Source organism: Podarcis filfolensis, assembly GCF_964270895.1.
Source record: "Podarcis filfolensis genome assembly, chromosome: 2".
Classification (NCBI taxonomy): Eukaryota; Metazoa; Chordata; class Lepidosauria; order Squamata; family Lacertidae; genus Podarcis; species Podarcis filfolensis.
The window spans coordinates 120497007-120524412 of NC_139605.1; the positions used below are offsets into that span (position 1 = coordinate 120497007).

The 27406-nt window shown below is 46.9% G+C and overlaps 1 protein-coding gene across 12 annotated transcripts in view; it reads right to left on the reverse strand.

Moving 5' to 3' along the window:
• The window catches only part of ARHGEF25 (Rho guanine nucleotide exchange factor 25), a 70070-nt gene that overhangs the window by 38252 nt on the left and 4412 nt on the right, over positions 1–27406 (reverse strand). For 9 of the 12 annotated variants that reach the window (XM_083599633.1, XM_083599637.1, XM_083599629.1 and 6 more), the window contains exon 2: positions 26708–26852. In XM_083599633.1, coding sequence (XP_083455759.1) covers positions 26708–26852 — 145 coding nt within the window. Of the gene's footprint in view, positions 1–16777; positions 17339–26707; positions 26853–27406 lie in introns of those variants that run through there. The other 3 variants (XM_083599631.1, XM_083599632.1, XM_083599630.1) reach the window with 3 other exon arrangements.

Consider the following 27406-nt stretch of genomic DNA (forward strand, 5'->3'; position numbering starts at 1 on the left):
GGGAAAAAGAGGACATCATTTTACATAAAATTTGCACATGGTTCTTTCTATGTACAGGTGCAGATTTTGAAATACCAGTAATTGCTAAAATTTCACTAGAGTTCAGAACATCTCACCATAGTGAGGAAGACACCAGGTGATCTGTTCAGCTTCTGAGTCTGCTGACCAGGTGATGCTTTTGATGGGCAAATTCAGGGCCCCTGCTCTCCCTTGTTATGGCTCTATCTGTAAAACAGACTTGGTCAGGCAGCCCTCAAACAGAAGACACCTTTAAAGAGAGGTCTTCAAAAGAGAAGACTGGCTTTCATAAAGTAGGACACCTGGCCACTCTAAATCCCATGAAACTCGATGGGTCTTAGTAAACATGTAGAGAATTGCACTGTAAAAACAGTAAACAAACAAATAAATAGCAATTATAAAAACAGCATGAGCTGAAGTGGTAAAGGCCAACCCTACCTCATTTTTGTTAACTCTCACCATTATCTTGCCCCGAGGGAAGAAAAAGAAGACAGCTTATTTGAGGCAAGCAGTCCTTTGCCTTCTTGGTTTTAATGTATGTATACATCTCAGAAGGCAGTGGACTCTCCTTCCTTGGAGGTTTTTAGCAGAGCCTGGATGTCCATCTGTCATGGATGCTTCCACTGAGATTCCTGCATTGCAGAGGGTTGGACTGGATGACCCTCAAGATCCCTTCCAACTCTACAATACTATGATTCTATGTACAATTCTTTGAGAGGTCAGCCTGAAATGTCAATATATAAACAGCATATATAAATAAGACAGAATGAGGCAACTTGCCTCAGGCAGAAGACTTTAACCTACCAATAAAAGAAAAGCAAATTGTCCATTGTTTTGTTTTTTTACCACTGGGTGGGGAATAATTTGGATTGTCTGCCTCAGGCACATGGGCCATTTCTGAGAGGAGAAGTGATGAATGATCGTGGGCAACAGTCAATCTAGTTGCATGCCAGAAACTCCAGTTCCTATCCAAGTAACCCCTTAAGAAATCTGATGGATCTCTGCCCTTCCCAGAGAACCCAGGGTGGCTCATGAAATAAATAAAAATACAAAGAATCATTAAAAAATTACAATCTCTGTCAAATTTCAATTAAAATTGAACTGCAGCAATGCTGGACTAGCCCTCATGGTCCCTTTCAATTATATGATTCTGTGTGAACCTCCAAGACAAGGCCTCATCCCAAACTATGCTCCAAAGGCAATATGGCCAGAAAAAAATCATTTATACCCCAGAAGTGAAAAGAAACTCAGGTAAGCAGATTCTTCCCCACCCCCTCTAGACTCTTATATCATATTGGATGGGGCAAAGGGGGTGTGAAGAGAGAAGACACAACCCAGCACTGATGGATGGCAAGGCCACACACTAGAGCCAGGATAGCAAGAGGATACGAAAAGGGAACTCTAAGTCTGAAGATTCACTCCAGGGAAAACAGTGGAGAGATTAACATAAGGTCCCTCCCACAGCTGGCAAGACCATGCCATCACTTTCCTCATTAGATATGTTTATTTTAATGAGGTGGAGGGAATATCTTGCATTATTACAGTGAAAAACAGACAAGCGGGTTAGATATTTGCAGAGACAACCTAAGAATTGGGCCCCAGAAAAAGACCCACTTACAGAACATACAGAGTGTTGGTGTTTCCGGACAGGAACTTAATATTATAAACAGATGTTGGAAACATGTAGCTGGCAACTGATTTATTAAAAATTTGCTGGAATTTCCACAGAAAGGGCAAATCCATATTAAATTAGAGGGCAGGAGATTACAGGCTGGCATTTGATGTTGTTTGTATTGTGTGGATGCTACCAAAAAAGACCCCAACTTCACCATCACCACGCTGCATGCATGAGCAGCACTGACCCTGCAACAAAGACCCATCTGGAAGACCCCTGAGTCAGACCTTTGGCCTGTCTAGTCCAGTAGGTCTTTCAGACGCAGATTCTTCTCCAAGTTCTTGGGCAGAGGAGGGCATTTCCAAGTTCTGCTGCCTGAAATTCTCTTAAAATGAAGATGCCATGATGTTTAAACAGCATATTCTCCATGGGCTCACCCACATTTATCTTTTGCCTCACACTGGGCTCTCCTGGTCTGTGTCAAAGTGCTTTTTTCTTTGCTCTTTAACGCTGAACTGGGACGCGGGTGGCGCTGTGGTCTAAACCACTGAGGCTTTTGGGCTTGCCGATCAGAAGGGGTGAGCTCCCGTTGCTCAGTCCCAGCTCCTGCCAACCTAGCAGCTCGAAAGCATGCCCAAAAGTGCAAGTAAATAAATAGGTACCGCTCCAGCGGGAAGGTAAACGGCATTTCTGTGCGCTGCTCTGGTTTCAGTGTTCCATTGTGCCAGAAGCGGCTTAGTCATGCTGGCCACATGACCTGGAAAAAACTGTCTGCGGACAAACGCTGGCTCTCTCGGCCTGTAAAGTGAGATGAGCGCCGCAACCCCAGAGTCATCTGCGACTGGACTTAACCATCAGGGGTCCTTTACTTTTACCTTTAACGCTGAATTTGAACAAATGGCCGTTCAGGTTTTACCGCAGTGGCAAAGGGGGGGTGTCTAGGGCTCAGACACTGAGCTTTAAAGTGCAGGCCTGTGCCTAGAAACATGACACAAAAGGAAGTCTAGATGAGCCGTTACACTGAGCTATGGTCATGTGTCAAACAGCAAGAGTACATGAGCTAGGCATGTTTAGCCTGGAGAAGAGGAGGTTAAGGGGTGATATGATAGCCATGTTCAAATATATAAAAGGATGTCACATAGAGGAGGGAGAAAGGTTGTTTTCTGCTGCTCCAGAGAAGCGGACACGGAGCAATGGATCCAAACTACAAGAAAGAAGATTCCACCTAAACATTAGGAAGAACTTCCTGACAGTAAGAGCTGTTCGACAGTGGAATTTGCTGCCAAGGAGTGTGGTGGAGTCTCCTTCTTTGGAGGTCTTTAAGCAGAGGCTTGACAACCATATGTCAGGAGTGCTCTGATGGTGTTTCCTGCTTGGCAGGGGGTTGGACTCGATGGCCCTTGTGGTCTCTTCCAACTCTATGATTCTATGAAGAGTAGCTGTGAGGATAAGGGAAACCGTGTATGAGGGTGTGTGGTAAAAACTGGTATGACAAGCCTAGCAATGTGAGAGGCAGCTCAGTGGAACAGCATCTGCATCACAGGCAACTTCAATCCCCAGAAGACAGGACTGGGAAAACCTCCTTGTCTGAAATCTTGACAGTGATTACCAGTCACAGCAGACAATACTGGGCCAGATGGACCATTGGTGTGACTCAATTTGAGGCAACCGCTTGAGAGCAAAGGGGCAGGCTTATAACTCCTTGGGGTGCGTCCAAACCCACCACTCCTGCCCTGTTTCATGTCCCTTTTGTCCCTCAGAACATATTTACATTACAAAATTTTATTAGTTGTATAGCATTTTAAGCATCTTTGGCTTCCCCCCAAGAATCCTGGGAACTGTATTTTAGTGATGCTACTGAGATTCCTAGTCCCACTCACAAATTTACTTCCTAGGGAATTTCTTTTAAATCTCTTTAATTAAGTCTGTAGTGGAGGTGTTCTCTCAGTGTACCAGTACAAATCCACATTTCCTACACATCCTCTCTCTGTTGGAAGGGAGCCTCAGAAGAGCATCTTGCCAAAGCAAACACACACAAAAAGGTGGATCTGGCACTGAATGGGTGTAATCATCTCTTAAAAATAAATAAATAGAAGAACACTCTGATCACAGAAGAGAGGGATGAAAAATGACCGGGGGGGGGGGGAGAACAGTGTTACCATTCTTCCCAGGTCAACTGTACAAAAATAAATAAATGTGTAAACAGCAATAACAACAAAAGGAAGTGGCATTCAAATAGATCAAAAGGTATGATGTGGATTACACCTGCAATTCATTTTTCCTTCTTCTTTTGCTGCAGACTATGCTGTTTTGGACACACCTTCAGCAAGTGAAACAATAACTGTTCTATAGGTGTAACATTTGCACAGCAATGGAACCAATCTGCAAGCAGGCTCAGCACATTAAGTTCTAAACTCAAGGGGAGCAACTTTTTACAGCAGAAGCCAGCTGTGGATTGTACTGATTGACCTACAATATCACAAAACACCCCCTGTTCCCTATGCCTGGTTTATAGTGATTTAGTACAATTGTTTTTAACATATCAATTTAAATACTATCACAGAAATATGATGTTTAAGCATGAAATTACAGATGAACATATAAATGGAAGGGGGGAGAGATAGATGGCTGAAACAGCAATTGTTATACTGATATATATCTTTTATACAGTAGTTCAAATTGTAAAGCCTGGTGGAAGCTGGACTTGCCCCCACAGCTGAGGAATTCACAAATCTTTGTTTTCTATTGTGTCTGTCTTCACCATATATGCCAAAATTTCACTATAAGATTGTCAGCCGTCTTTTAATCAGAATATCCTTAATCCATTGCACTACATAGACCAGACAACCCACCCACAGAATTAGGGAGTTACTAAGCAAGGATTTTTAAAACACCATTCTTTTCAGCTCTGCCTCCTTGCAAAACAGTGTGTCATTTTAAATTTGCATGCATTTAAATGAATTAAAATGCATAATCAGCAGTAGCCCTTTTTCTCCTCAGAGAGGGATGAAAACTCAGAATAGAATAGATATCCTCTGTATCTCTGGGATCTCATAGGACACTGATCTTCAGCTGTGGAGTTTTGTGACCTGACCAATGCGCCATTGGCCACAGATACAAAAAGGAAATAGTGGGGCAGAAAGGGAGAAAATAAGGTGGCGGAAGGGGAAAGATGGAAACAGCAAAGATTTATAATTTCAAATAGAGCAGGGAAGAATATCAAATAAGTCAAAAAAGAACTGAGAGAAGACCCCATGCTGACACTCCTACATATGGAAAGGTTGAAAGTCACAGCCACAGAGTAGTAGGCAAAAAACCTGTGTGGTCTAGTGGTTAGGGAGGAGGAATAAAGACACCAGCTCAAATCCCTGCTCAGTCACAGAAAAGCTAAGCGGCCTTTGGCAAAGACGCTCCTGCCCCACCCCCCTGTCCCCAAACCTCAGTTTTTTCCATCTGGGAATAATTGCAACTCACCTCGCAAATATGTTGAGAAGGCAAAACAGATGAAGACTACAAAATTCTTTGCACATACAAAGCACTGTGTAATCCGTTGATAATAATAGCAGCATGACCACCACCATAGATTGAACAATAGTTCCATGCCTTTTACTATTGCAGCAAGGTGTAAGGAGAACTGTAGTTTCAGGGGAGATGTGCCTTCAGAGTATTAACAGCGCACAAAGGTCAGCTTCAGAGTCACACCAGGTGCCCTCGCTCTACCAAGTATCACAAATGTGAATAGGAAAGCTTTTTAAAGACACAGAACGCATAAGATGCAAACACCCCACAGTTCCATGGAACCCCACAGGTGTCCATCTTTTAAAAAGAAAAAGCAAGCCAGCCCTCCACCATGACTAACAGGGCTAGAGAGGCAATAATAATTGTTTCTCTGTAGAAGCAACCAAGCAAGAGTAAAAGAACCGACTCACGGCTGCGTAATGTCAATTACATATTCTGACATCCTTTAGCCACCCCATCATTTTAAATAGTGTAAAGTGCCATGTGATTCTCAGATGAAGTGCAGTATATAAATTTAATTTAATCATCATCTTCTTCTTCATCTTCTTCTTCTTGTTGAACTCCAGCTCCCCCATCAGCCCCTGCCCTGATGGGCATAGTCAGGGATTATGGTAGTCATAACATCTTGGGGGCCACAGGTTATACCGTAATTTACACAATTGTTCTGCTTGCATTAAACCACTTTACTCTGGAGTGTGTGAGAGTGAGTGAGTGAGAGAGTGTTTTTGCCAGAATGAAACCAATCTCCTCACAAATATGGTATCTGAATAGTTTGCTACAAGGCGAGTTGTGTCCCTGTGCCCCATTCAACCCATTTTTGAAGGTTTGAGGCAGTGTAGATTCTGATCAAGGTCAGAAAACCCATTTACCATGAGTGCAACTGGATCCAGGCAGGAAAACAAAAGAAAACAACCCAATGGCCGTGTGAATAATCCCTTCAGTCCCCTTAGAGGGCCACTTCATTTCCTGCACAGAAGGCCCATATGAGTAGGCAACAGAATGACACTCCTAGGTAGAGTGTCGTGCCAATCTGATGTGCGTGATGTATTTCAAATACATGTGCACAGACTGTAAGTACTTTGGGAAGATGTTTATTCATACTGAACTGTCTCCCCATTAATGAAGAGGCATCCACACAATATACTCACCATCTCAATTTCCCCCCAGACCTTCCCACACTTTAAATATGTTTTTACTGAATCACTGTAAAGTCAGAATAGGAAAAGCTCTGCATTTAAAAGGAGAAACGTCCAGGATAACATTGGGTCCACATTTTGTTCTGATGCGGATAAGCTTGAGGTTGTGTCAAAAGCAAATGTTATCCCACATTTTACAGTACATTTCCTCATCACTTTCCTTACTGCAAAATTGGGGGGCTGAAGCAGATTGTGTAAGACCTCCCAATTAACTATAATTGTACAGCCTGAATTTGCCAGTATGTAATTGAATCTCACCTGAAAATAGCAACAGTCTGGAAGTGCCCTTTATCCCTAATGATTATAAGAGAAAACAGCAGGCCCAATCCCCTCACTAAATATTTTTTAAAATTGTTTTGATTGAAAGATTTTCATGGATAACAAAGGTACATATAACCAGAGCTTTTTTTCAGCTAGAATTTAGCGTAACTCCATTCTGGCACCTCTCTGGTGGGCGCCAATGCCATTGCCATTACAAAAGAACAAGGGAGCCGTTCATAGTGAATTCTGGCACTTCTTTTTCTAGGAAAATAGTACTGCATGTAACATCTCTGTTTTCAGTTCATAGAGTCCTATCTATAGGTCAGTTACATTTGGGGGGAGACATTGCTATCACAGGCATTGTGAGGTTGAGGGGGGAAGAAAGAGGTGAGGAGAGAGAAACGGGGTAATGATTTTCCTTCTTCTGCAGAGCATATGTATGGGGTTTTTATGTCACTGTCAAATGGGTAGGTTCTTCATCTGCTCATTTTCCTCTCACTAAAGTTGTGTGATCCTGCTCCTTCCTTCTTTCCCATACCATAGGTGCCACCAAAATGGTACAAGTTTCCCTTTAATTTGCTCCCCACCCTGCCCACAATACATTGTGTGAGGGAATGAATTCTCTCTGGTTTATGGTCAGGTCAGTCATGAAAACAAACTTGCTTACTTGCTTATTACATTTATATACCACCTTTTCTCCCAAAGCGTTCTCATCCCCAGTTTATCCTCACAACATTCCTGTGAAGTAGGTTAGGCTGAGAGACGGCGACTGGCCCAAGGTCACCCAGTGAGCTTCATGGTTGAAAAGAGATTCAAACCCTGGTTTCCTAGGTTACATTCCAACACTCAAACCATTACACCACCCCAGAGCCTCTTTTGCACTATTTCCGTTAACATTCAAACAGAAGTGAAAACAAATTAAAGGTATTTGTAATGTGAACAAGGACTCTGGGTAGCACAGGTTTTGCATCGCCTTACAAACCCCAAGGGAAGCAACAGCTGTCTTAAGCCTTACCTGCAGGTGGAGGGAATGCCCAATGAGCAGACTACAATTCAACAAACGCATGCAGAGAATACTCTGATATAGCCACTCAAAACTTCAACAGCCTTGATCTTCTCAGGGGTGAGACATGCACTCCCACAAATAAGTTGTAATCAGCAGAGAAGCAATACACGTTCCTGGATAATTCAAACAGAGTCAACAAGATTCAGGGAGTTGTAAATCAGAACTGGGTCTGAGATGCATCCGCAGAATTTGTTGTTGCCCTTTAAGGCCCTCCTCCTCTTCCTTCTTGAAGCCATATCTGTTTTCCTGCCATAATTGACTCCTTCTCCTCTTTCCCAGCTTCAACACTGCTTTGCAGTTGTGTCAACCGGCAGATGCTGCATCGGCATCAATGTAGGGGAATGTTGACCTCAGGGAAACATAAACCTTCACCCCTACAGTGCAGATTATTGGCTGGTTCATACCGTGACCAAAGCCTAGTGTGACCTCATCTGCCCAGTACAGAATCATCCCTGGGCATCTGGGAAATAAACCAAGATAGTTATATGTGGCCCCTTTGAAAAGACTGATAGGGTTGCCACCTGATTTTACTGGCCCCACTCCTGTATCTTGAAAAGTAACTGGGCAAAAAGAAATCCAGCAAACAAAGGCATTCCTGCTGTTTATTGTAACCACAGTTAGTATTTATACAGCACTAGCATATAGTGCCTTCAAGTTTCAAAAACCATGCACCGATTCACATTGCAGATTAGCAGGCAGTGGCTGACGAAGTGTGGCTTCCCTAAGGTAACCAAACTAGTTAATGAACTAAGGAACACCACCTGCATGGGCTATGAAGAAGAAAGAACTAGGTATTTTAAATGCAACTATGCATTTAACATCATGTCTAGTTTGGACCTTCACCACTAGACTACTCTACCTTCATGTCAGAATAGCCCTACCTTCCCAGGTCCAAAGGATGCTCCACAGACCTCAGCTCCTATCAGGTTGTTGAAGACCAGAAGTTGCACACACTGAATCTCATGGTTTAGAGTAGGTCGCCAGGTAAGTTACCTTGAGGCAGAGCAACTTCAAGCACTCTCAACTTCAAATGGCTATAAGAATCTGCTTTAGCAAGAACCCTTTTTCTCTCTATAGAACCATATGTTAGAGCAGCATTTCACATTCTGGTCAAGATGCACATAAGGAAAGCAACTCATAGGGGCTTTAGAATTTATGTATCTGCCTAACATGTCTGCCTAATGAATTTTGGAGCAAGATAGATGGATCTTGGTTTCATTGAGCAAGGCAGTTCTTATGTATCACAAACCATCTGAAAGGATGGCAGACAGACACGAACCTGAGTCACATCCTCAGAGATCATTTTCTGGTTTAAAAAGCCTATTCATCTGTGTTGATCTCTAGACACCTCTTCAGAATACAGGGAAGGAAAAAGTAATGATAGAAGTAACCACACACACACAGGTCACCTTTCTATTCTTCTAGACAAAGCTCAGCAAAACTCAAAAGCTTGCACAGTCCTTCACCAAAATAGCTTGGGAAAGGGCTATGGATCATCGGGAGAATCATAAAATCGTAGAGTTGGAAGGGAACCCTGAGGGTCATCTAGTCTAATCCCTCCTGCAAAACAGGAATCTCAACTAAAGCATCTATGACAGATGACCATCCAACCTCTGCTTAAAAACCTCCAGTGAAGGAGAGGTTTGTATATAAAGTTCCCAGGTTCAATTCCTGGCATTTCCAGGTTAGGTTGGGACTGTCCTGTCTGAAACCCTGGAGAGCTGTCAGTCAGTTTATACAATACTGAGCTAAATGGACCAATGGTCTGACTTGGTACATTTATTATTATTTCATTTATTAGGACTGATATTGCACAGCTGGTCTGCTTGCTACAGCTACTTTCTTTCTTCATCACATCACAGTTCCATGTTCACTGTGGCAACCCAAATGGCGGTTTCTACTCATCAGACAAACTATACAATCAGCATGATGACCCAAATAGATGGCTGTTGCAAAATGGGGTCTTGTGCATTAATCCTTATTACATGGCAGCTTTTGCTGGGTTATTCCTTTATACCAGGCTTCCTCAACCTCAGCCCTCCAGATGTTTTGAGACAACAATTCCCATCATCCTTGACCAGCGGTCCTGCTAGGTAGGGATCATGGGAGTTGTAGGCCAAAAACATCTGGAGGGTCGAGGTTGAGGAAGCCTGCTTTATACTATGAAATAAAGGGACCAGCGTCCTGAATTATTTACTGTTTACAGCAATAGTTTTGGAAGGATGGAATGTGGGGTAATAAGAAGAGCTGTTTCCATTTCATCCAGACTGCTAATAGCATTCAACTCAACTCCTGTCTGGGACAGGAATTGTAGAAGCTTCTAGAAGCCTGGCAGGAGGATACCCACCAGAGTAGAGAGAGGAGACAGAGTAAGGCCAGTTGGCCTGGCCGATTCTGAACCTGACAAACAGGTTCAACGGAGAAGAGAGATACAAATGCCTATAACGAGATTACTTGGCCATCATATCTCAAGATCAAGGTGCTTCTAGATGGCCTGTTTATTGAGCCTTCATCCTGATTTTTTAGTGAGATTAGACAACTTTGGCTAATTAAGGAGCTTTCATTCTGATTTGTCCGCAGGAAAGTTAAATGACATTGCATCAAAGAAAGCGTTATCACATTTTCCACCGCATTTTCCCATCACTTTCCATATCATAGAAAGTCTGATCTTTGGGGGAAACAGGTTTGCTGTGCTAGACTTCCTAACCAACTATACTCGTGCAACATGAATTTGGGTGACATGTGATTTAATCTCACCTGAAAACAGTGACAGCCTGGCTATGCCTTTACTAAGGTTTAGTTAACATGTTATCTATTACCTTGCAACCACCTTGCAGCACTCACCCTCAAAGTGCCTAAAGAACTGGTGAAAGGGTTGGATAATCTCCCAGATTTTCACTGCATGCTTAGGGGCAAAGTAAGGATTCTAATCCGTGTTTGTGGCAGCAGGTATGGCACTTAGTGGGTGGGAGTTATATTCTGAATCAGTTAACACAGAGCAAACAGGAGTGGTATTGGGTAGAAAGTATTAGGTGCTCCTGGCTCCAATCAGCAGATCTTTGCCCAGTTGGAATTTTCATCCTGTTCAGGCAGTCTGCTCCTCGCTGGCAAAATGCAAAGGGAGTTATACTCCAATTCTGATACTTCAATTCAATGCTCCTTCCCCAGAGATAAGTAAAACCAATAAATACTAGCTGAAAAGAACAGCCAAAAGTGAATAAAGTGGTTGGCGCAACTCTCCTAAGGGGTAATGTTATAAGATTTGGGACTATTTAGTTGAAGGGGAAAAGTTGAGTGATAGAGGTGAACAATTATGCATGGTGTGAAGTAAGCAGATATGGAGAAGTTTTTCCTCCCTCTCTCATAATATAGGGAAGCCAAATGTTTGGAAGTTCAGGACGGACAAAACGAAGTACTTCTTGACACCACAAACATAAACTAAAGAATTCACAGGCTGTGGTGATGGCCACCAATTTGGATGGCTTTAAAGGGGATTAAACAAATCCCTGGAGGATAAGCTTATCAATAGTTACTAGTCATTGTGACTATATTACCTCCAGAGGCAATATGCTAGAAATCAGACGAGTGCTGCTGTTCTCTTGCAGAAAGATGCACTAGAGAGGCCTTTGGCCTGATTCAGCAGGGCTCTTCTTCTGTTCTCTCATAGCCTGAATTCTAATGCATTAAACTCTACAGAGGTAGAGAGAAGTGCTGACTGATAATTCACTGCAATCCAGCCGGACCATGTTGGCTGCCTTGGCAGAAAGGCGGTGGTATAAAAACACAATTATTTGATTGATGATGTTCCTTTTCTTTCTCTGTTTAGCGTTGACAGAAGAAACACACAGGCACACACCCTATCCCTAGAATGGAGTTTCTAAAACGAGAAATGCCAAGCCTCGGGCCTGCCAAAAACCTGATACTGTCTGACTTGGAAACTCTTCCTTCTATTTCAGATCATGTAGCTGTCTTAATGTGGAGGAAAAGATGCTCTGCACAAGCTCAGAGTCCCTGCCTGCTTCATGAGACCAATTCCCGGACCTAAGCCCTGGCGATACCTGGCTTGGCTCAAGCCCCGAAGCCAGTGGCGTAGCGTGGGTTGTCAGCACCCGGGGCAAGGCAAGTAATTTGCGCCCCCTAACCCGTGGATTTGCGCCCCGTAACCCTAACCCCCAGATGTTGCGCCCGGTGCGGCCGGCCCCCCCTGCACCCCCCACGCTACGCCGCTGCCCGAAGCCTCCTCACTCTAGGCCTCACAGATTTTCCACCCATTTTGTAGCGTTCACCACAGGAAATGTTTCCATGCCTTGTTTGCTGAGGCCATGGGTGAGGGAGCAGGGAGGTGGGGAGAAAAAGAAGGGGGCAGTGTATATCAAGCGCTCCCCCCCCCCGCCCAATCTGGGAGCAGCTCCAGCCATATCTAAACTGGGGGAGTTGTTGGTAACCGGAGCAGCCAGCTGCAGCGTGAATGGTGAGTCACGGAAGCCTGGGCCTGGGCCAGGATTTATTCCAGGGTCAGATTCTCAAGGAACATCCTGTGGCGCGGAGCAGGCAAGAGGAGCTGCTCTGTCCCGCCTACTCACCCTCATCCTTCCACAATGCTTAATTTCTAAAGTAAGGGGTGCAGAGTCTTAAGCTTGGCTGACATGTGTCTCCCCAGATCCCACAACATGCACCAGAATTGGCTGCAATCACTCCAAGGTTTGAGAGAAGGCAGACTGCACATGCTTAAAGGCACTCTTTCCTCAAACCTGCACTCCCAACACAGAGCTCCTCTCTCTGAAATTTTAACAACAACAACGATACCAGGAGGTCTAAATGTGGGGGGGGCTCCTACATACGAGTGCCCCCCTTTTCCTCAATAGAAGCTTAGCTTGCCTCTCACTTGATCCGTTATCATGGGTAGGGGGCTTGGGAATGTGGAAGCAATGGACACTTCTGCACATCCAGTTGACTGTGGGAAAAGAACATGGACAACCACCTCTGATCTGTGAAACAGGAAGAGGAAATTAATACCAGCTTTTACTCTCACAGTTCCTGCTTCTCCACAAGTCCCAACTGCTCTCTCAGAGATGGGAACAGAAGTCAGGCTTCCTGGATCCCGCAGCTTCTGTTCCAGTTTCACTAAGGACCACAGCCACCATCATTACAGCTGCTCATTGGACCCAAGAGGCCCAATTCCAATCCCATCAAAGAAACCAGGCAGCAACCAATTTTGGGAACCCTTGGAGGCCCAGTGGAAATGGAGCAGAGAACTTGAAAAGGAAAACCCACAGAACGTCTGGGAATGAATGAAAAGATAAAAACCCAACACTTGGGATAAGAAGAATCACAGTGCTGCTTACAGGTGTAGGTGCACTACATCAGCATGTATGGACGCGGGTGGCTGTGGTCTAAACCACAGAGCCTAGGGCTTGCCGACCAGAAGGTTGGTGGTTCGAATCCTTGCAACGGGGTGAGCTCCCGTTGTTCAGTCTCTGCTCCTGCCAACCTAGCAGTTCGAAAGCACTCCGGCGGGAAGATAAACAGCGTTTCCGTGCACTGCTCGGGTTCACCAGAAGCGGCTTAGTCATGCTGGCCACATGACCTGGAAGCTGTCTGCGGACAAACGCCGGCTCCCTCAGTCACTAAAGCGATCTGAGCGCCGCAACCCCTGAGTCGTCCGCGACTGGACTTAACGGTCAGGGGTCCCTTTTACCAGCATATATAACACTCTTAAAAAAAATAAAAATCCACACCTCTCTCTGGGAATTATTTAATACTATCATTTAATACCAACCAAATGTTCATCTGTTAGAGTCTGAGCATAACAATAGAATTAAGGTGGGGCTCCCCCAAATAAGTCACTGGTGCCAGAATTAGTCTGTCTTCCCCACACTTTGTTACCTTTGGAGGGGAGCAACCCCATCAAGAGTCAACACCCAAGGAGAAGAGCATCCAGAATAAGATTCTACTTGAGTTCCACTTTGGTGCAATGGATAAGAGTGCTGGATTAGGATCTGAGAGACCAGGGTTCAAATCCTGACTGGCCATAAAGCTCACCAAATGAGCTTGAGCAAGTCTCTGTCTCTCTGCCTAATCTTCCTCACAGGATTGTTGGGAGGATAAAGCTGGGAGAGAGAAGAACCATGTACACCTCGCTGAACTTCCTGGGCAGAAGACATGAGAAGACTCCCTAGAGCCAAGTATAGGATCACAATTCACACAGAAGCTTTACATTCATATATAATATGGATATACAACTGTGCATCTTGCTCTGTTCCACACAAAAATAAGCCCAGTGTTCAAATTGTATCATTTCAGAGGATTCTCCATGAAGCAAGCTTCACAGAAACAAAGGTAGCTGCTTCATATAGTGTCAGATCATTTGTCCATCGAGCTCACTAAGTGCCAGTGGCTCTCCAGGGTTTTAGACAGGATTCTCTCCAAAATGTATCTGGAGATGCAGGGCACTGATCCTGGGAACTTCTGCATGCAAAGCAGATACCCTTTGCCACTGGGCCTTTCGCAGGCTCAGATGTGGGGTTTTTTGCTTCCTTTGCAATGTGCAAGGGAGGAGTACCAGGTGTGCTGTGGGGTGCACTCTCATCCAGAGGGACCTTACAGGCCTGGACAGGACCCTACATGGACAGGGCACTGCACTGCTTCCAAGCACATGGCCCAGAATCCTCTGCAACATCCTGAGGTTCCACATGGCAGGCTGCAAGCCTTTAGGAGGGAGTTCTAGACATAACGGTCAGCAAAGGAGTTATGTGTAAGAAGAGATGGTGCTTATCCTCCACCCAGTGGCGTAGCGTGGGTTGTCAGCACCCGGGGCAAGGCAAGTAATTTGCGCCCCCTAACCCGTGGATTTGCACCCCCTAACCCGTGGATTTGCGCCCCCTAACCTGTGGATTTGCCCTAACCCCAGATGTTGCGCCCGGTGCGGCCGGCCCCCCCTGCACCCCCCACGCTACGCCACTGCCTCCACCCACACTTGCAAGCATGGGTGTATCCAAGAGGGGGCAGGGGAGCAGCTGCTCTCCGCCTAAATCAAGTAAATAAATAAAAATACTTAACTGAAGTCCTGCCCCCCCCAACATAAATCCTGGCTACGCCCATGCTCACAAGCAGAGAATCAATGGGGAAAGGATTCACTGAAATAAAAAAAACCACAGGCACAACCAGTGCCATAACCAGTGCATTTGCGTACACACTATCTGGGAACCTCAATGGCGCCCCTCTGGAGGCTTGACCCGGGGCAAAAAACCCAGCTATGCCCCCCATAGCTATGCCTCTGCATAAGGATCAGCAAAGGAGCTATGTATAAGAAGAGATTGTGGTTATCTTTAGTACTGCACGAGACCCTTAATCTCAGGATCACGTTGGGTAAAAGATTCCTGCATTGCATGGGGTTGGACTAGATGACATCCATGGTCACTTCCACCTCTACAGTCCCATGAGTCTATACCTACACATACAAGATCAGCTTTAACTCTTAGAATGCCAGGGATACACACACCTGGCTCTACACCACCTCCATCCCCACCATACCATTACAGCTCCTCAGGTCATAACCCTTTCATTTCCCCATCACCAAACTTAATGGCTTTCAACCCTAACCTGGACTTTCTGGGCAATGAAGTCCAGCTGGAAACAGAGGCAGTAGCAAGCAGTGGGGAAGTAACGGCACCCAACAGCCAGCTCCTGAAGCTCACCATAACCCCCACCCCTTCTGCTCAGCAACTCCTGGAAGACTGGCTTGGCATCTCCACATACCAAGTGCTTTGTAATCTGCGTCGCTCCTGTTTTTAAAACGTGCCCATGCACAGTGTGCTGTACACTCTCTCCAGCCTGCACACAGAGCATGGCACACCAAAAGGGTATCAGAGCCCAACACACTGCTCCATCCATTCACAGCCTGTGCATTCACAGGCACAAAGGACAAACACACACACACACACACACACACCTTCCTCCTGCTCAGCTTTTTCTACACACATGCAAACAGCCTTCCCCCCCCATAGTGTGTGTATCTCTCTTCTCCTTCCTTCCCTCCCTCCCTCTCTCTCTCTCACACACACTCTTTCTCACCCATGCACACACATCATCTGTGTGCGCACAGCCTCCCACAAGCATGGTGGAACATAAAGACAGACCAATGTACACAGAGATGCACACACAGCTCCTAAAGAGATGTGTGAAGAGTTCTAATTCACAAATACCTCTGCAACTCTAAATACACTGTTTTGGTGCACACGCAATCACAATCATGCACACACAGAAGCAGGGATGCTCTCTTCTGCATGATGTATGCATATTCAAATATGCTAAAAATAACACTTGTGTACAAAAACAACGACCAGAACCCACAGAATGCATAAACACCCTTCACTTTTTCTCTCACCTCTGTCCCCACCCACCCCCAATTTGGCAGCTAAGACATAGGACCACCCGTTTTCCAAATGTTCCTGATTCTTGCCAGAAACTTTTCCCAGCACCTCCCCACCCGCCCCCACCTCACTCCATCTTCCTGTGAGCACCCAACAACTCTGGCCACAAGGGAGTGGCACCTCTAAGATGAGCTTGGCACACGCACAGACATTGTGTTGTGCCATTCCTTGCTTGAAAGCAAAGAAGCTGGAAGCAAAAAGTGGAAGGCTGGTATAAAGGGGGGGTGATGTCAACGAGAGACACCACGAGGGGAAAGTCATCCCTCAGAGCCTTGGCACCGGTGAACCGCAGAGATGCCCAGCATAGAAAGCAAATGCCCTTTAGTGCCAGGGGCTAGCAGGAGATGAAGATGCCCCAGCAAAGGGGCCTGAGAGTGGCTCCAAAGAGATGGCAGCAGCCAGGACCACCAGGTGAGGCTGCCCAGCAGGGAGGAAGGACAACGCCCATGCCCTGCTGCTTGATGCTGGTGCCCACTTCAGGAAGCAGGGCTGGGTTATCCGGCAGGTGGCACCCACCCAGGGGGTGGGCAGGGGAGAGCTGGCTCGCATTCTGCAGGCGGAGGGGCAGAATCAGGGCCCTGACCGTGCCAGAGAAAGTGGACGGGGGGAGAGGGAGAGGGAGGGGAGCAGCGACGCTGCCAGCCAGGACCACCCGCCCCACCCCACTCACCTCGCGCCCGGGAGGGGCAGCAGCTGCACTTGGCCAGGACTTTGCGGAACAAGTGGTGGCAGGCGCAGCCTTGCTGGCTCCCGCCCCTCATGGTGCCGCCCGGCCGCGCTGGGCTCTGTCACCCACTGTGCCAGCCATGGAGCAGGGGCAGCGCGGCGGCGGCGGCGGCGGGCCGGGCGGGGAAGGGGGCCCGCGGGAGGGGGCGACTCCCGCCACCGCAGCAGCCCTGCGCTCAGTGACAGCACAACAGGGCTGGGCTGGTGCTGCCCAGGGCGGGGAGGAGCCTCTGCAGCTTCTCTCCCGCCGCCACCCCCAGCATCTCTGCCTCCCTCCTTCTGTCTTCACCGAGATCTCCAGAGCTTCCCAGAGCCAGACCGCCGCCGCCGCCGCCGCCGCCTCCACCCCCCGCCCGCCCGCTGAGCCATTGCAGCAGTGGAGCCTGCAGCGGGCACGGCGGGCGAGGGGGCGGCAGAGCTCTCTGCGTCCCCCGCCACCCTGGAGGCGAGCGAAGGGTAAGGACGAGCGGGAGGCGGGGGGCAGAGATGGCAGAGGAAGACTCCGTGGGCGCAGCGCCGGGGTCAGGAGCTGGCAGCCACGATCGTGCCCGCATGGGGGAGAGAGGAGAGAAGGAACAAATCAGAAGCGGGGTTCCGCACGTACAAGGGAAAAGCGGGGGGGGGGGCGAATATTCAGAAAGCACAAAGTTAGGGAATGCCCAGGAATGGGCAACAAACAACTCCTGCCTTTAGGCTGCCGGGGTTCAGCACCGTTGCATTTTGTTTCCGCGGGCAGACGGACACACACAGAGAATCAGGGTTCCATAAATAGGTGTGGGAAGAGCCAGGCAGACCTACTCCCACCCCCAGGATCTATCCCATATTGAGATGGCCTCCTTGCGCAGCTGTTTCCTGTCCCCAGTGTGCAAGGGTGGGTGAATGGGTGCTGGGTGGGAGCTCAGGGCTGCTTGCAAATGTTCCACGTTTCCTACGCAGAAAGCAATTCCACGCAGGAAAACAGAATGCATGTGGAAACAGTCACACGACAATCACACACACACACATTCGTTTTGTGATGTGCACAAATCAGGAGTGCTGCGTTTATGAGCCCCAGGTTCAAGTGAAGCAGATACATGAGGCGACTGGCCAAGTCAGGGTGGTGGTTAAGACTGTCAAACTAAGACTGGGAAAATCCAGCTTCAAATCCTTGCTTAAGCAGGAGGCATGTCACTAACTCTTAACCTACCTTGCAGGCTTGTTGTGAAGTTAAAATGACAGTGTGTGTGTATGCCACAATGTGACACAAAAGTGCTTGGTGAGTGTCTGAAATGTTGGCTGCATTATAAAGCAGTCCCAGTCCAGTGCACGGTCTGTTAATTCTTCTTTTCATTATATGAAGACACAGAACCTCATTCATCTTTGGCCACCATGTCCATGCTTTCACACAGAGGGGTGTGTGAGAGCTCATTCCCTGCCACATGCACTGAACCACCCTCCCCTAACAACATGTATGGGGAACAGAATTCTATTTCCCTCATGACCAAGGATGGACTCCAAATCCCATCAGCCCTAGCTAACTTAGTCAAGAGTCAAGGATTGATGGGAGCCATAGTCCATCTACATCTGAAGTCCACAAGTTCCCTCTCCCTGCCTTAGAGAGTTTAGCTGAAGCATATAGCCCTTATACAAGCTGCTTGAGTATTCACCTGAAGACATTTCCTAGCTTCTTAGAATCAGCACAATGCAATGGCTAGTGTTGGCCTTGGGAGAATGGGGTGCCCAGAGGCTAAATCTCTTCCCAGGGGCACTTTGAACCTGCCCAACTCAATTTCACATTTGTTGGGCTGGTTTACACAAGCAGTCAAATGAGGAAATAGGTCTGGACAGAACCTTTTCCCCCTTGTGCATTTTACTTGCAGGGATAAAATTCCTTAGATAAGGAAGCCTTCAGAAAGGACATCCTTCACCTGCAATTTGATGTGGTACAATCCACTCTACCAACTCAGCATTCTAGGGCCCTTTTCTGTCACAGTAAATCCAAAAATATTGGGGGAGACAAGGACAGGCTTCTTGTGAGCATTGATTTCAGGCACAGCTCAAAGCCTGGCTCTTTTGTTTTAAGATCTCAGGAATGGTTGCTTCTTACTGCTATCGATACTGGCGAAAGCCAAGACAACCAGAGCAGCCACTGACCTCAGCTGCAACTCTGAACTTGTGCTTGAACTTGCTTTCCTCTCCTCCCTCCCATTCTTTTTTCCTTGTGTGTCATGCCTTTTTAGACTGTGAGCCTGTTGGCAATCTTAGTACTGATTTTTGTTAGCTGCTCTGAGAGCCTTTTTGGCAATGGGGTGGGGTATAGATGCAGTTAAATAAATTATAATTCTGGATATAAGCACCCTGACAGTCTTAGGTACTTGCCTCACCCTGTAGCCACATTTGCAAGGCTTATATTTGCAGCAGCAACAACAAAAAATAGTGCAAAAAAAAATTAAAGGCAATCCACTATCAATAGACAAGTTTATCATTGTCAACAATATTTTTTGATAAATGATACAAAGGAGAGTAAGAGCAAACAGAAAGGGGGGGGGAACCAGAGAGCCTAAGAGTTTTCTAATGTTCATATGCCCTTAAGATTAACACAGTATATGGCAAGTGATTTATATAAATATAATACATATAGCCATACATCATCCTGAGGTTTTATATGCTAATGATTCGTGAATAAACTCCAGTTCTCAAAGAGCTTATTATATGCTCATCAGTCGTCACTCCTCAAGCCTTTTATATGTTAGTAATGCTATGTCCCTGATCATAAACTTATTTTGGTGTTGTATTACATAAGCTGCCATGGTTTCTTGGAAGGTGCTAAGAATGATCTGTTCAGAAGCTTTATTCATCTGCCTCCTTCCCCTTCCAAACTACAATTCCCAGGAGGAAATGAATGTTAAATTAATTGGGTGGATGTTAAATTAATTAGGGAAAGGAGGGAGGCAAGGAAGAGGACCAGGCTCACTGCAGCCAGAATGCCACTGGAACAGGAGAATGGCTGAATGTTTGCAGATCTGGATCTCTCACACACGGTAAGATCTGATGGCAAATCAGCTTAGATAGAGGGCAGCTTTCCCCAACCTGGTGCTTGCCAAATGTTGTTGGACTCCAACTCCCATCAGCCCCAGCCAGCATAGCAATGGTCAGGGATGACAGGAACTGTAGTCCAGCAACAACTGGGGAAGAGTAGATAAAAAGAGCACAGAAGAGTGGCAGAAACAAGAAGCAGAGCAGCAGTGTGTGTGTGGATTGTACATCTGCTGTGGAGGCAGGGCAGGAAGGAGAGTGGCAATCTTTCATGGACATATGTCAAGACACTTTTTTTCTAAAATGCCCACTGGGTTAGCATTGGTAAATGGGGAAAACAGAGTCCAATCAGTTTGTAGCAATACTAAGCTGGGGGTGCAGGAGAATATCCTTGGGGAAAGGGACTGAGCCACACATGTCATCACACCCTTATGCTGTGCAGACACTCCTGTTTAAGCTGTGTCCAGCATGCTCCCACTGAGCCGTGAACTCATAGCCCCAATCCACATCTATCCTGTAGTTTCTTGAAAAATGCTGTGGGACTGCCTCTCCTGGTATGTCCCACAGAGAAACTTACGGTCTTCAAATAAAAAAATCTTGAAGGTCCCAGGCCTCAAAGAGGTTAGGCTGGCCTCAACAGGGCTTTTTCGGCTGTGGCTCCAATCTGGTGGAACGCTCTGTCACAAGAGACTAGGGCCCTGCGGGACTTGACATCTTTCCGCAGGGCCTGCAAGACAGAGCTGTTCCACCAGGCCTTTGGCCAGGGCACAGCCTGACTCCCTCCTTCGGCAATCTTCGCGGAGCTCTGGCCCAATGGTTGCCATTGGTTTGATTTGAGTTAATTTTATACTGAATGATTTTAGAGTGTTGTGTGGTGTTGTACTGTTGTACTGTTGTACTGTTTGATTGTTGTTAGCCGCCCTGAGCCCGGCTTCGGCTGGGGAGGGCGGGATATAAATAAAATTTATTATTATTATTATTATTATTATTATTATTATTATTATTATTATATGTTTTCCCCTCTACCACAAACCGGCTTTGATCTGATTTGAAAACATAAGCCATATGAAGATATCCACACCCCTTCTCAACCCTCTGGTGTGGACAGACAGGGGGCATGCAACCGCACGGATGTGTAGGCAGACGTGCAAATGAGATCTGAAACATTGGGAGGGGGTGGAAACAACCCTGCCACGTACTAATACTAATATTAATATTAATAATTATTATTTGTTTGCTGCCCATCTGACTGGGTTGGGATCATCCTATGATCATCCTTTGATCACTATTGCTCAAGTGGATTAGAATATCTCAGCTTTGCCTTTTTAATTAGCTGGCTATTCTACTTCCCACTTGACAAAAACCTTCTGAAGGGGTGAGAAAAAGCCGCAGATAATGGATTCACTGGAAATACAGCAGGCGGCAGCTTTGCTATCCCACAGCGATGGCCACCTGCTTGGATAGCTTCAAAAGAGGAAGGTGGTTAAGGCTATCAATGGCTACTAGCCATGCTGGCTGTGAACTACCTTCAGTTTCTGTGGCATCCTGCCTCCGAATGCCAGAGGGCTGTTGCACTCATGTCCTGCTTGCAGACTTCCCATAGAGACATCTGGTTGGCCACTGTGAGAACAGGATGTTAAGCCCAGAAGGGGTACTCTTGTTCTTGTTTAGGCCACAGCAATGCTCAATTAAGGTTGCTTCTGGATGAGAAACAGAGCCACCAGCCCAGCTCTTGGCAGAACAAAACATTCCTCCCCAAGACCCTAATACAGAGTTGGAGGCCACCAGCCCTCTTCCAGATCCAGGTTGTTGGAGTCTGGCTTACTTCATACAACAATGAATGGGTAGCCAATGTGATACCTTCCAGATGTGGTTGGACTCCGAACCCCATCATCCCTGACCATCAGCTGTGCTAGCGGGGGGTTCATGTGCAGGGCACATGGATCACAATAACTTCCTTCCCTGCCCCCCCTCCCCTGGCACCCTAGACGTGAGGAGAAACTTGTTAATAGCAGTAAGACTTGGCATTTACTGGAGAACCAAGGAAGGCAAAACACTCATGTTCCCACCTCTCTGACTGCCAAGCAGATGGAAGAAGCAGGGCGCCTGCCTCCACCTCCACCCACTTTGGGGAAGGTCCGTAACCAAGTGGGTGGAGCATCTGCTCTGCATGCAACAGTTCCAGGTTCCACCCCTGGCATCTCAAGGTGGGCCTGGGGGAGAGACCCCTTTCTGAGATCATGGAGCCACTGCCAGTCAGTGCAGATAATACTGAGCTGGGAGGGTGTGGGGAGGAAGAGGACAGGGGGGAAATCCTGTTGCACAAGCAGACCTTGCTCCCAGAGTGCATAACCCACATAGTGCTGCACTGAATTTCACCCATAGCTTATGGCTCAGCACAAGGCAGCTTCCTATTTTCATCTCTGCACATAAGATATCACTAAAGAGATGTAAATGGGTCTGGAGTATTCCTAGCTTGTTTTCCCCTTCCTGCCTGTTGTTCATGGAAACCATCCTGCAAGCTGTTAGTTATTCTAAGAGCAAATATTCCACAGCCAGCTGAAGCTTTCGCTCCTTCTCCCCATTCCTTCTTGAACTGACTCTTGCAGCTGCTCTCTTGCTTGGTCTTCCTGCCTTTTCCATCAATCCTTTTGCTTCTGTTTTTAATTATTCCACTCGCCTAATTTGTTCTGCTCGTTGCTATGATCAAGTTACTCTTTCCTGAATTTGTCTCCCTCTTTCTATCTTCATTCCCTTGTTCCCACTGACTGAGCTAACCCCCCCAGCCGGCCAAAAAAAAAAATTTTTTTTCTATGCCCCTTCTCCATCCTTTGGAAGTCTTGGGCCCCATAAAGGCAGAATCAAATCCCCAATTCCTTGACTGCACACTGTCTCCCCTGCTGCTTGCCACCATTAGAACATCCTCTCCCCTTCTGGCATGTGTCTGGCTCCTTCCACTGTGCAAAATCCCATTAAAAAAATAAATGGCTTCTTCTCTTCATCTTCCTCTAAACTTGCCCTTTTCCCAACATCCCCCTCATACAAGATGTTTTACTCAGAATGTAAGCCTGAGGGCAGAGCCTGCTGAGTCTTTTTACTTTGTTTTATGTGCGCTGCTTGGTTTATAGAGGTCCCATAGAAAGGACAACAGCAACAACTTCTTGACGGCAATAGACCTTGAATGCCAACTCCTTGATATTGCTTACCCGCTTCATCCACACAATTGCCCCCACAAGGTGGTTCACTAATTTTGCCATTCTAGACAAGTCAGTGTTCATGAAATGTTGTTTTGCAAGAGGACACAGCAGACATGAGACCCCAGTCTGGATCACACCCCGGTGAGGGATAAATAGGCTTTGGTTCCTTGCCTGCCCCCACTGCAGTCCTCATCTAGATCGGCTCCCACTCCTATGATTTACTCTAAACAAACAAACAAACAAACAAACAAACAAAAACAAACAAACAAACTTCCACTCAAATTCTACTTGCATGTATTGTGCTGTGTCTACTTGGACCAAGGTTGAAGGACAGAGACTTGCTCCTCATGCATCCGTGGTTCACAGGGTGTGGGAATTCATTTGATTGTGCTTAAGAGCCTCTTAAGACCACCATCTTGATCAACAAATGGACTGGCCAACAGATAAGACTGAGCCACTAACTAGTTGGGTGGAGCTCAACCTGTTCTGGATGGGGTTACACTCCACTTCCGTCACTTGAGGCAAGTGGCCTTGGTGGCATGGAGTGCCTTCCATCAGCCTCCTCTGATGGCCCAGCTATGACCCTCTCTGGACAGGGATAACTTCACCTCGGATGTCTATGCTCTGTAACTTTTAGATTAGAGTAACTCTATATCTGGTGACCCCACAGCAGTAATGGGAAGCCTGTGGGTATTCAGATGCTGTTGAACTACAACTCCCATAAGCCCTAGGCAGCATGGCTAGCAGTCAAGGAGGAGGGAGTCCGGCAACATTTGGAGGGTCACAGTTTCCCCGCATCCCTACAATAAAGGCTCACCCACTTAACAGGAAGAACAACTCACTTGCACTTCCATGCTGCCCATTTCATTGCCACCAGTTCCTCTTTGTCCCCATTTCCTCTTCCCAGTTCCATGTTGTTGATTTGTCCTTTCCACAGCCTCAAGCGGTACACAGCATGTAAAAGATGTAAAAAAAAACCCTCCCCAATATATCATCTCAATTAGCCTTCAGTCAATAGGAAAGCAGCAATAACACAATGGCAACGCATGACACACAACAAGCCCCTTGCCAATATGAAGGTGTTTGCTACATTTTCAGGAGCACCAACCATTTCAGGCAACACAGCACAGCATAGCAGATGACCCAGGAGGGGGATTTGGATTGCCAGGATGATCAGTTACCTTTACTGAGACAGTGTTGGCCCAGGGGCAGCCTGCAGCCAACTTCTATGATTATTTTTCTTATTCATACTTCCATTACGACTGGTCACTTGGGACAAGCTGACAAAACATGTATTTATGCCACAGCATGGAAACAGTGTGGGGAGCAGCTTTTAGGCTATGAAGACACAAATGTGGGGAAATCCCTTGAAGGCAATCTCCAAAATGATGCTCTGAGAGTCGGATGAATGCACTGCAATATCATTCATACATGATTTAGGGTACAACTAGACCACAGGGCAATTAGCAGAGATGAGGGTTTTTGTAAACTAGGGAAACAGCATGGGGGTAAAGTATTAAATCTTCCTTTCTGCACAGATCTCCCACTGTCATGTTTTCTTTGGACCATAGTGGCAAACTACATATATGTATACCTGTCTATAACAGCCCATCAGTTTTGCTTTGAACTTAAAAGCAACCTGGGGAGGCAGATGCTTTGAATGGATGCTTTGCCGGCCATTTCCAACTGAAAGATATCCCCTACCTCCACCGCTTATTGCCTGGCAGGATTCCAAATGTCGGTTTGCAAAGACACAGGAAGATGCCTTGTGCAGAATCAAAACCATTTGCCCGTCTAGCTCAGAGATCTGCATCAGAGTTGGGGGGCCTGTGGCCCTCCAAATACTGTTAGTCCACAACTCCCACCATCCTTGAACAACCCGAGGGCCACAGGTTCCCCATCCCTGCTTCACACTGGCTGGTAGCAGCTCTTCCAGGTTTCAGACAGGAGCTTACCCTACTTGAAAAGATCAGGAATTCAATCTATGACCTTCTGGGTGCAAAGCAGGTCCTCTACCATAACCATGAGCCTGGAGCCTCTTTTGGGAAAAGGACCTTTGGGGAAATAACTGCTCTGGGAAAAGCGGCTGGGGAAAAGTTATCACCCAGCTTGTGCTTCTTAGCTTCAAACTGCCCTCCCCAGAGCTGCTTTTCTCCAACAGAAAGAGCTGCTTGCATGTATCTATTTATTTCAAGCATTTTTACCTCACCCTTCAGACCAAAAACAAACAAACAATAAATAGCAGCTTATTTAGCATTCATTCATTCATTCGGTTTATACCCCACCCTTCCTGCTAGTTAGGCCCAAGGTTTGCAGATCAACGAGGCCCAAGGTTTGCAAAACACAGGAATGGGCCTGCCTTGGCTGAGAGGGTTCCTTCACACTTTCGCTTGCACCCTGCCTAGAAAACATGGGTCCAAGTGGTTTTCTGCTTGATCCTCTAAATGTCAAGGGAAGAACCACTCTTTCGTGAGTGGTTACCCCACCATCCTAGGACCAGCTTCAGATCTGGCATCCAACCAAAAAGAATCTGTTTGGGAGGTGCTGCAGCTCAGTGCCAGTTCCCAGGTTCAAACCTCCAGGAAGGGCTGGGAATATTCCCTGTCTGGAACCCTGAAGAGTGACCACCAGTCACGGTGGACAATACTGGGCTAGATGGACCAGGCTAGAAGGGTCTGATTCCAGTGATGGAGACTGTGATGCCATGCTTGCAAAAAGTCAGAGCCCAGCACCTCCATTTAAAGGAGCTCAGGCAGGGGGCTAGAAAGAGCCTTGGGGAACCACTGCTATAGGCACAATAGACAGCGCTAGGCTAATGGCAATGAATGCACAGCTGCTATTAAGGCCCACTCATGGAGGAAGCTCCCCAGGGAAGCCTGGAGCGGCGCACATGCTGTGCACCCAGGGGTGGGGCTAGCCGCCCACGGGGGTGAGGCAAGCATCCCAGGGGGGCGGGGGCAATGCCACCCCCCTCAGGGATGACACCTGGGGTGGGCCGCACCCGCTGCATCCCCCTTCTTCCACCAGTGCTGGTGGCTCTGGGATGAGGGAACATGCCTTGAGGCCCCTCCAGAGTGGTGGTCTTTCACAGGTGTATTCAGCAACGTGTCATTGATGTAATCACAGTGCATTAGTGGAAGGTGCGTTACTGGATAGTCCATGCACCACTCCACTTTATTAGAAGCTGTGTGATGCCTCCTCAGTGCTACCATGTTATTGCCGTCTGGAGGGGCACTTTTGCACCACAGCACAACCCAAGCACGCTGAAAAGAAAGAAAGAAACCGCAGAAGCATTTGCGGCATGAAACCTTACAGGATTTCAGCAGCAAGCTAAGGGGCACACATTTATTGGAAAGGAAGGCTTAGGTCCGTCCCAGTAAACCGTATTGAATGCACAATAAACAGGAGTGCTTAGAGGACGGTAAGATAAGGTTACCAGACGTCCCCGTTTCCCAGGGACGGCCCCCGGATTTACAAATCAGTCCCCATACAAAATCCATTAAAGTTGAAAAGTGTCCCCGGATTCATTGACAAAAATCTGGTAACCTTATGGTAAGAGAAAAGGAAATGGCCAGGCTGTCTCCTTCCCTCAGCAGCCCTGGAAAGGCCGGGGAGCCAGCTTAACACAGGACAAAGCATATTCATGCGACAATGATGCTCACCTGCTTCTGTGGCTTGGGCTTCAGGGGCCGCATGCTGTACTTCCACAGGCTGCTGTTCCCTGTCGTCCTTGGAGGAAGCCTCAGCGCTGCTGCTGGCCTGGGGCTGCATCTCAGCTCCCTCCTTTTGGGAGCAGAGGTCTGGCAGCTGCAATTAAGCATAGGCCGGGAGGGGGGAAACAGTTCAGGTTTTTAGGGGTGGATGTGTGCAAGCTGTTTGTTATGGGGAGGGTCAGCCTAGGTCCTGGGATATAGATCACAAGCTGGAGAGCAGCCACTAATGGGCATATTTTAGATGCAGGCAATTAGCATCGTTTGCAGATCATTTTCATTAGCACAGAGGATGCCAGAACTACAGTTGGCAGACATATTGCACTCATCACACCATATTCTTATTCAAGTTGTTTGTTGTTTCCCACAAATGAGAAAAATCTGAGAGCCTGGGGAAGGGGAGGGGAGAAACTTACACAGCTTTAGACATAATGGCAGCTGAAAAACATGACGGTCTCATTTCTTTTCTACTTCTTATTTTGTGGCCAACTCATTTTCAAGCATCTTTAGCTGTGAGGACTAGAATCTTACATTTAAGTGAATCAGAGCAGACAAGGAAGCTGGGATTCTCAAAGCCTTGCAAAAGGAGACATCCAGTCCATGTTTTATATTATGCAGATGGTCCCAGTTGGGATGAGTGTGGGGAAGGGG